This window comes from Podarcis gaigeae (assembly GCF_964106915.1).
Source record: "Podarcis gaigeae genome assembly, chromosome: 10".
NCBI lineage: Eukaryota > Metazoa > Chordata > Lepidosauria > Squamata > Lacertidae > Podarcis > Podarcis gaigeae.
The window spans coordinates 36,169,486-36,179,768 of record NC_139686.1 but is presented as its reverse complement, the minus strand read 5'-3'; the positions used below and the strand labels follow the sequence as shown (position 1 = coordinate 36,179,768).

General features: G+C 45.0%; 1 protein-coding gene across 4 annotated transcripts; it reads left to right on the top strand.

Moving 5' to 3' along the window:
* The first annotated feature begins 2,917 nt into the window (after positions 1-2,917).
* Positions 2,918-8,192, top strand: SOCS2 (suppressor of cytokine signaling 2). 4 transcript variants are annotated; one of them, XM_083698737.1, is made up of 3 exons: positions 2,918-3,429; positions 3,886-4,152; positions 5,965-8,192. In XM_083698737.1, exons 2-3 carry the CDS (start codon positions 4,011-4,013, stop codon positions 6,420-6,422), a joined length of 600 nt encoding a protein of 199 aa, XP_083554863.1. In that variant the 5' UTR covers positions 2,918-3,429; positions 3,886-4,010; the 3' UTR covers positions 6,423-8,192. The 4 variants fall into 4 exon arrangements, with proteins under 4 accessions (XP_083554863.1, XP_083554861.1, XP_083554860.1 ...); XM_083698735.1 differs by having other exon boundaries at positions 2,948-3,241; XM_083698734.1 differs by having other exon boundaries at positions 2,948-3,517.
* The last annotated feature ends 2,091 nt before the right edge of the window (positions 8,193-10,283 follow it).

The following is a 10,283-nucleotide window of genomic DNA, read 5'->3' as shown; positions in this document are numbered from 1 at the left end:
CACATAAATATTTTACTTACTTATCTAGGAAACTTGCCTTTTCAACATAACAATTCAAAAAGGGGAACAAAAATGAAAGCAGAATACAATCTAAAAATAACAAACCTATCTGAAGAAAATAAGTGGGAATGGAATACAACAACCAAGAAAACCGATCAGGTATTTAAACCACAAAAATTATTTATAAACCAGAAAATGCCTATCAAACTGAACAAGTCTCTGAAGCCCATTTAAAGGAGTCACAGTCCTAAAATCTGGTAAATGGTCTTTCTTGAGGCCATTGGCTCGAACAACCTGAGAGCCATTCCTGAGAAAGGCCTCTCTATGGTAGCCACTAACTGTGATAGGCAATAGCACTCTAAGGAGGCAGGTACACATGAAAAAAGACACTCTTCCTCAAATACCCTCGTCCCAGATCACTAAGAGCTTTAAGGATGCAATCATAAACACTTTTAATTAGGGAGTAAACCTCTCAAAGATAGTGGGACTTCCTTCTAAGTAAACATGGAAAGTACTGAATTGCGAAGTTAAGAACCAGCCCCTTGCATAGGAACCAAATGCAGATCAGAGGAGCTCACACAGAATTGGCATTATATGGCCCTAAATCCCAAAATTAGCCTGGGTGCTGCATTTTTAAAAGGTATGAAAACACTTCTTTCATTATTTTCTCAGCTTTAGTAAGAAACATGAAGAGATTTTATTTTTGTATTTCCATGTAACAAATTGTCTTGCAGCAGATGGGTTTTATGTTGATGGATTAAGATGTTTCCATTGTTATGCTGTTTTACTTCCTCCATGGGGCTTCTTTAGTTGTAATTGTTTAATTTAAATTGCACTGAAAGGGTAGGGTTTATGCTTTCTAAGTAAAATAAAAAGTCAAATGTAATTCAAGGCTAGCATTACATGGGCTTCACCCTCCTGCCAGCCTGAGGAGGGAAAGATGTAAAGCATGGCGAACACTCTGGATTTTCTATTAAAAAATATACAGTGGAACCAAATGCTTAATGTATGACGTGGCCCTAAGTCTGAACCCTGTATTTACAACCATTCAGAGCTGCAGTTTAAGGCTGCAATTCTACACACACTTCACTTGGGAGAGAGTATTTTTCATCTTTTATGTTGTGAACCGCCCTAAGATCTACAGATACAGTGCTATATAAAAATTTAATAAATAATAAATAGTAATAATCTCACTAGGACCAAATTCCACATAAACATGACTGGGGCTTACTTGGGATAACATGCCACACATTCATAAATGTGATACCTCTATCACAATAACTTTTTGTGTTGTTTCCCTGCCGCCACAAAAGTTAAAGAAAAAGCTTTAAGCACACCATTGTTTTATTTTCAGTGCCTAAGGCATTATCTTACTATAGATTGATTGATTGATTGATTGATTGATTATTCAGTGGCCAATAGTAATTTATAGAGTAGAACTCTCATTAACAATATTTCACTGCATTCAGTACCAACTAGTAAAACAGGTTTCTTGTCTTTTACAGGTTCTAAACCACCACAAGCAGGTGTCAAAAGGTTTTTTTAATACACATCCTTAAAGGAAACAGTGATGGTGTGTTTGTAGGAACCTGTTTTCACAGTCCATGCATATGATGCAGTATGAAGCCCAATGCCAATTACATGGGGAAATTCTCCAACAAGAGAGCAACAAATTGCCTTTATTCCGTGGGCTTTATTAAACTTGGTGAGGTGGTGGAATAATGCTTGGCTATTCACAGTGCCCCCCTTACGGGCAATTTCATTTTGTTCACTAAGAAGAATGGATCAGTTGTATCCTTAGCCACTTAGCAACCCAAATCCTATGTTTATTTGGAATGAAGCCCCACTGTGTTCAACAGGATTTATTTACAAGTGAATGTACAGGAATAAATCATTAGAAATGATTATAGATTTTCCCCAGTACAAACTCATTGGCACACCATGCCCATTCCTTCTGGGGGAAACAAGCAGATCTAAAACGGCTAGCTTACCACATTTTGAAGGAATGCACATTACCTACTCGATCATTAACAACAGCGATTTCGTTGCCTCTTAAACCGGCACCTCTGGGCCACGGCACACTTTCAAACGGAAAGCACCGACCGATCACCGTGTCACAATCGCACACACGTACTCGGCGAAGGCAGTGTACACGCAACGCGAAGCTGCGCGGCCAATGGTGGCTTACCAGAGTAGGTACACGCGTCTGCCACGTACACACAGAACAGATTCGCGCGCCATCGACACGCAGGCTCGGCATAGCTCCCCGTGATGAAGGAACGGTCACATATCTCCAACCAGCCCAACCAGTTTCGTACGACACATTTCATAGAATCGTCAGTTGAAAGGGACTCCCAAAGTCATCTAGTCCAACCCTCTGCAATACCCGGGTGGTCTCTAACCACCAACCTTCTGGTTAACAGCCAGATGCACTAACCCATTGGGCCACTGGCACGTTTCTCCGGTCAGTTCTCTTTCAATAGCTACAGACACCAGAATCTCTCTGATGACAACAACAACAACAACAACAACAACAACAACATCGACTCTTTTCCATTGGCAACCGGTCAGTCGGAAGAAATGGCTGCTTCCTAGCGATTGCAAAAAAACCCTCATTTTCAGGGGCGGGCGGACGGACGGGCGATGTTGTTATTCAGGGCGACAGGCGCTTATGTTTTGTTTTTGCAACCGCACCACTTCCCTCCCACTCCTACTGTGAGGAGAGCGAGAGAGAAAGGAGCGGCGGCGGCTGCTGCTGCTGCAAGGCGAGCCCCATTGAAAGCCGAGGCGCAGGAGCCGGGCTGTCACGTGACGCGGTTCCTGGAAAGTTCTTGGAAAGCGGCCTTTGCATTTTTACCATTCGAGGAAGGGAGGGAGGGAGCGAAGGAAGGCGGCAAAGGAGCCGAGCACCCACTTCGCTCCCGACGACGCGCCTCCTTGTTTTGAAGTTTGCGAGCTGCAGTCGAGCTGAGAAGCCATGCAGGACCCTTGTTGAAAGCTGCCGGCCCCAATTCCTTCAGAGCAAATAAATAATATGCAGCGAGTCCGGGGTGGGGGGAGGGGTGTTTGATGCGTTCCCCACGTGCATTCTGTCCTCTTCGTTATGCCTGCCTCTCTCCCCCCCCTCACCCCCTACCCGGCGGCGGGGTTGGTAGCGTGTGCGCGCGCGCGCCAGCGAGAAAATCCCTCCAGCCCGCCGGGAATTGTTTGCTGGGCGTCACATGCAGATTTCCTGCCCTTGGTAGTAACAGCTCTTTGCGGAGAAGAATAACCTGCGCTGCGCTTGCCGGGGGCAGGGGGGGGGGGGCTGGAGAGAAACAGAGCCGCCGCTGCTGGCCGATCCGTCTCCGCCCAGCCAGCAGCGTACTTCTCCCTCTTGCAACAAAAGCGAGGCTGAGCGCGCTGGCCTCCCGGGTTCCCAAAACAAAGGCGAGCTCCTGCAAGCGCCTTCGGCCAGTGCGGGGAGGGGGAAGCGGGGCGGCCGGGCGGGGAATCCATGCGGCGCTTGCAGGCGGAGGTAAGTTTTCCGGAGTGCGCGCGGTCCCCCCCCCGGCTCGCCCCCGGGGCCGCCCACCGCGTGTTTCCTCGACAGCAGCCCGCGCGCCTGGCTGCCTGGAAAGCGAGGAGAAGGCGCTCCACCTTGAGGCCAGCCACAGAGAGCCCGATCGCGCTGTCCCGGGTCTGGCCCAGGTGGAAACCGGCGAGGGGCCCTTACCCACCTTCTCTAGTGCTTGCCCAAAGGCGGGAGAGCCGCCTCCTCTGCGAGGAAATCGGGACCTCTTGCGCTCGCTCGCCTTGCAGCGGATGCTCTGCAAGGCGCCCCAGCCTAGCGGGATTCCGCCGGAGCGCTCCTAAGCGGCCACCGGCTCTTTTTCTCTCCCGCAGGGTTGCAGGTTGCTGGCGGCCAGGATCCGGATGGGTTGGGGCAGCCGCCGGGGCCTCGGGGCCGGGGCACGGCGCTCCTAGCTCGCTCGCTCGCCCTCCCCCTCTCCCAAACCTCGAGCCCCCAAATGACCCTGCGCTCGGACGAATCCTCGGATGGCACCGACAGGACTGGGCCCCAGTGGGAGGCTGCCGGAGCAGCAGCAGTGGCGGCGGAGCCTTCCGAGGAGGAGCGCCTGGAGTTCGCCATGCGGGAATTGAGGCTTGCAGGTAAGTCCGATTAGGAGCAATCGTGGCCTTGGCGAGGTGAAGGTTCCTCCGGGGTTGCCCCGGGGTGACCAAAGAGGAAAAGGCTGGGGGCTCCCCGGACAATGGCCAGATACAAAGGGGGGGGGGACTTGTGCGGTTGTGGGAACCGGAGGGGCTCCCCGCCTCCTTCCCTGCCGGTGCCTTCGGGGCTGTAGCGTGGGAAGGGCTGGGAGGAAAAGCGGACCTGGATCGGGTTTCCGAGAGGACGAGCGCGACATCTGCGCGCGTTCTATAGGATCGGGAAATGGGACGCGCAACTTCGGGGGCCGCGCGTCGGGGGAGGAAGAGCAAGAGCTTTGGCTCGAGATGCGAGTCAAAAATACCCCGCAAGCCTGAATGCTTCCCCCTCCTCCCCCCTTTGCCATTGAGGCTCCCGGGAAAGCTGCCTCGAGGTTTTCGTTCCGAGGATTCGCGACCTAAAATAACGAGCGGAGCAAGGTAGAAAACCACCCATCTTGTATAGTGATCTCAGGGCGAGGCTTTGCGAAGGAGAAGAAAACGAAAAATCCACACTCTCCCTTTCTAAGCGTTAAATAAACTTCTATAGTGGTGTGCCACAACTTCGTTTTGTGTTGGCTTTCACGTTTCGGATTGGGAGGCGTGGATACGTGTGGATTACAGTGGTACCTCGGGTTACAGACGTGTATTTTGCGGGGTGTCGCGTATTAGGATCGCTTCAAGGATAACGGTGCCTCTCAAAGGCTGTCTTTTGATTTATTCGGCAGCCTTCTCTGTGAATCAAGAGTCGCTGGAGACTTTCTGGGGAAACAGAACTGTGTCTTGAGCAGAAAACAGTTTAATTTGTTCAGTGTAGTTATGGAGCAGAATCTCTCACATGGACAGAATATTCGCTTAAAGTCTTTCAGCTTATTATGTCCTACATTTCTTCCAGGAAAGGCTTTTCAAGAGGGCAGTGATTAGAATTTTACTGCCTTGTCATGGGAATTTGTGCGAACAAAGAAAACAGTTTCCCTACAAAAGCTAGACAGCAAAATATTCTCTTTAGTTTTAAAAAAAGATTGAAGATGTGGGGAGTTATTACGTGAAAGGGATGGTTTCCCCATCCCAGATTTGTTTTGCCCAAGATAAAGAAGAATCTTCGGCTGTAAGTATGCCTGCATCTGTAAAGATTATATTGTGCTTTGCTGTTGTGCTCTCTGCATATAGTTTCAGGCACCAGAACTTTGTTGGGGTACTTTGGGGTTAAAGTTACAGATAGGTAGCCGTGTTGGTCTGCCATAGTCAAAACAAAAAAAATTCCTTCCAGTAGCACCTTAAAGACCAACTAAGTCAGTTCTTGGTATGAGCTTTCGTGTGCACGCACACTTCTTCAGATACGTATCTGAAGAAGTGTGCATGCACACGAAAGCTCATACCAAGAACTGACTTAGTTGGTCTTTAAGGTGCTACTGGAAGGATTTTTTTTTGTTTTGGGGTTAAAGTTACTGTTAATCAAATAAGACACATTGCAGGATAGCATGAGCTTAACTACTTCTGTCACTTATTATAGCACTTGAGCAGACCAATTCTATGCACACTGCTGACTCAAGTAAGCCCCTCAGTGTTGAATGGGACTTATTCTCAAGTAGAGACATGCAGGACTGCAGAGGAAAATTGTTCTTGTCCTTGAGACAGGCCCCTTTCACTAAGAGTGAGAGACAGTGAGTTGTTCAAGGCCACCCAGTAAGTGTTTGGTTCAGCAGTGACTGTAAATGGGTGGGGCTCCTTCTAGTGGAATCTACTTGAGTAACTTTGTTTTCCTCCTCTTATCAGGATGGTACTGGGGTAACTTGAGTGTTGTAGAAGCCAAGGAGAGATTACAAGATACATCTGAAGGGACTTTCTTGGTCAGAGACAGCTCGCACTCTGAGTACCTGCTTACTATTTCAGTAAAAACATCAGTCGGACCTACCAACCTACGCATAGAATTTCAAGATGGCAAATTCCGACTGGATTCCATTATCTGTGTTCGGTCAAGGCTCCGGCAGTTTGACAGTGTGGTCCACCTGATTGAATATTACGTTCTTATGTGCAAGGACAGAAGAACTGCGTCTGAAATGCCTTCCAATGGAACAGTCCACCTGTATTTGAATAAACCTCTCTGTCATTCAACTTCATCTCTACAGCACTGCTGTAGGGTAGCTATAAACAGATACACTAATGAGATCCAGGAACTTCCTTTGCCAACAAGACTGAAGGAATTCTTGAAAGAATATCGATATCGGATATAAATATATCATCTACTCTGCCTCACTTTTTAAAAAAAGTTATAATACAGTTTTATGAAATCAAAAGCCCTGTGCAGTCAGCTGCAAAAAAAAATGTATTGTGTAAGGTCATTCTAAAAATAGCCAAGGTAATCTTTATGAGTAGAAGTGGCATGGGGTGATGTAGCTTGAACTCAGGACTCCACAGTCAAAACTTTGCAGCAGAGTAATCTCTGCTGTTTCTCCTGATTGGCCAGTCTCTTAAACCTCATTGAGAAAAGTGTCTGTGTTGCAGTGAGGTTGAGATGCAAGCAGAGGAAAGGTTTGTCATTCTTCCATATCCATGCCTCCTTTGGCTCTTAAAATCCTACTCCTTTATATTGGGGCAGTCCTGCATCTAAAAGTCAGGTCTACCAACCTATATCTTGTTTGGCTCTGCCACATTTGACTGGTTTTCTCTTTTGAGAACCAATGGGAGCATTCTTCCTGTACTACCACCAACAACAAACTAACTCAAGCGTTCTGTTAGTGGTGTGGCTGTCTTTGAAAAATCACTTCTGTACGAAGGGTGGGATTTGTGTGATTCATCACCAGTGATGTCATAGGCGTTACCTAACGCATGTCCCTGAGACTTGTGCAACCGCATTGCAAATAGCAATCTCGATCAATACAGTACCTTGTGGAAGATTCACATTTCCCACTGACAAAATACTGTAGTTCGAGAGCTGAGAAGGTGCAAGTATCTTCTCGCCAAAAGGGCTAAGGGGAGAGCAAACATCTGGATCCCATACAGCAAATGACTTCCTAACTGCATTTATGGCACTCCAAACTTTTCAAAATTTCTGTTGGAGAACCTAGATACTGGGACATAAATTTCCAGATGAAAATAAACAACTGGCACAGAAGTTATTGGTGGGGTGGCAGTTCTATAAGGAATGGGTTAACTCTGATTTTAAGATGAGCTTGAGACTGCCTAAGATGCTGTCTTCTTACAGCATTAATTGCAGCCTGTTCATTCAGTTAATAACTTGTTCATTTTAGTTAATGGCAGAAAATTGGGACATTGTAGAACATAGTGGATATTTTACAACATTATAACACCAGAGTTTTGTTCATATTTACCCCCAAATGTTGACCTAGCAATGCTTTCTGATTCTGAATAACTTATGAAAACCTTCTGATCAGTCCTACTCATTTTTGCTCAGAAATAATTATTCTTGGGTTGCAGCCAAGTCTCATTTGGGACTGTTCATGGAATAGACTTCTAAGCAGACGTGATTAGGATCAGGTTGTAAGACAGCTAATCACATTGAACCAGAATTAATGGACTCTGCTTACTTGTATATAGCTACAATGATCTCCCTTCAACGTATGGGGACTGTACTACATTGAATAATCTAATTAAAAGGGAACCTTAATTCAAATAAAGCTGAATTGAAAAAGCAAACCCTTCACTCTCTTTTACAATGGCCGAGTGGATCATTTTTATATTAGGGTAGTATACCAAGGTTTTTGTTAGTGTGACAGAGAACTCCTTTTTTGTTTTAGATCCACTTACTGCCTATAATAGGCCTCCCTTGAATGAGACTTTATATAAGCCTAGACTAAGGCCTTGCAGTTGTGGTTTCCATGCCTGATCATGGATAGCAGCAATTATAACTTCCTTCTACAATGTAGAATTTTTTTTATTCTTATTTCCTTGAAATGCAAGAAAGTTTATGTGATCTAAAGATTGTGTTTTCAAGGCTGTAGCTGTCAGATTTCAGATTGTATTAAATAAAGTAAACAATTGCAGAGGCTGCATGTCCTTAATGTGTTTGGGTTATTTGGAAAGTATCTTGTACAGTGCTTAAAAAAACATTCCTTGCCTTCCTTCATCTCCATTGAGAAATATGTGACAAAGAGAAATCTCATTATATCACATTTTGTACACACTTATTCAAAAATTAGGTACCTAACATTGTGATTGGTGGTGTTAGTTCTAGTGTACTTTCTGTGCTCCACGGTTTTTGTCTAGTGTATTCCCACAACAACATTAAAGTTTAAAAGCACCGAATGTGTTACTGAATTCCAGCAAGTCAAATACTGCTACATATATACTACATATACAACTACATGTTGTAGCGTTCATAATTTGGTACCTATGAGGTTAAATAGAAGGGTGTTCAATCTTAAGACAGGTCTTGCTGGATCAGACCAAAGATCCATGTACTCCAGCATATTATTTCCCCCCAGTAGCCTGTCAGCTGCCTTTGGGAAGTCCACAAGTAAGGAAATAGATTTTCCTCACAGTGGTGACCTAGCATCTGGTATTCAGTGGCATTCTGATGGTGAACTGGAAGGCTCCACCCATCTATCATGCTTGATAGTGATTTGTAAACCTACGCTCTTGTCTATTAGAGCTGTCTGAGCTAGTGGCCAGCACCGGAGCTTACTGCTGAATTCCATGAATTCATTATGTGTTGTGTGAAGAATGAATTGCTTTTGTCTGTCTTGTCTGTCTGCTTGTTAGCCTGCACTTTGAACATTGGTTTTATGAACAAAGGGGGAAATGTTTCTATCTGCTTATTTTATACTAGGCATATTAGCTGCATACGACATTGTACTGTAAAATCCTATGCAAGTTTACTCAGAAGTTCAATGGTACGCAATATTGCTTTAGGACTGAAGTTGGGGGCTCCTTGTATCTGTATTCTGCTTTGCACCCTTTCTAGGTGAAGTTTAAATATGTCATGACGAGAAGAAGCAACAAAAACTCCGATCTCCTGAAGATTTCTCCACCCTGTAATAGATAGTAAGACAAACTTTTTTTTTATTTTTTTACCCTAGCCCTCCAAAGCTTTGGTTAATCTGCACACATTTATTGAGCACACAAGCAGTCTTGGTCTTCCTTGGGTATATATTTGTGGGGATAAATGTAGGTGATCCACAGAGATAATGAACATGGCTGGCAGCAGTTTATGTGATTTGGCCAAATCTGTGCTCACTTGGTTTCTACATTGTTTTGGGCAACTTTGTCAAGCAGAACCTTCTGTCTCTTGAATCAAGTAATGAGGGACTTGCAGTGTGAGATCATCCCAGAGAGTCAGGAACAAATTGCATGTTAACATGGTGATCTGCCACATCAAGGGACTAATGTGCTTCCTTCAACCCAGCTGCTATCTGAACTATATCCCTGTATCCACTGCATCGTTCAGAAGGACTGGGGCGGGGGGGGGGGGGAGGACTCACTTCTCACAGGGTGCTGAATATACAGGAGAGCAAGATGTTTTGTATCTATTCTGGCTGAACCTAAGGAAAGTGTAAAGGTCCTGGCTCTTGGTGGGGGGCCTTAATGGAGCTGGCAAATGTTAAAGCCTGATGATTGATGCCAACAAAAATGCATTTGTAGAGAGTGCCAGTACCATTTGTTAGTGCAAAAAGTTTTGCTAATGTAACCTGGTTTTGGATATGTGAAAAAGAGTAAATAAGAAGGGTCTAGATTCAAGTGAGAAAGTCGTAGCGCTCTAGCTGTTATTGGACTCTCATCAGTGCCAGCCTGCATAGTCAATAGTGAGGGATGATGGGAATTATAGTACAACAGCACCTAGTGGTTCACAGGTTAAATACCCCTAATATAGACAAATAATTATCAGTTTAAAAAGAAGTGCGACTACTAAAATTGGAAAAGGTTGAGCATGTAATTTTTGTTTCAATCTTTAAAAAAACAAAAAGCTTGACTTTTGTGTTGGAGGGTTGTTGTTGTTTTTTAAAAAAAGGTTTGTGTCTTTAGGGCTATGCAGATACATCTATCAGCCTGATTTGCATATTTTGGGAAAACGCTTCTGTCATAAGCAAGTGTGATGATGTGTAAGCACTCAGTTTATTGGAAACATTGGCTATAAG

Coding starts and splice junctions, on each gene's coding strand:
- SOCS2 (XM_083698734.1), top strand. CDS start 3,070: ATGCGTTCCCCACGTGCATTCTGTCCTCTTCGTTATGCCTGCCTCTCT. Junction 3,518..3,885: donor TGCGGCGCTTGCAGGCGGAG/GTAAGTTTTCCG, acceptor TCTCTCCCGCAG/GGTTGCAGGTTGCTGGCGGC. Junction 4,153..5,964: donor GCGGGAATTGAGGCTTGCAG/GTAAGTCCGATT, acceptor TCCTCTTATCAG/GATGGTACTGGGGTAACTTG.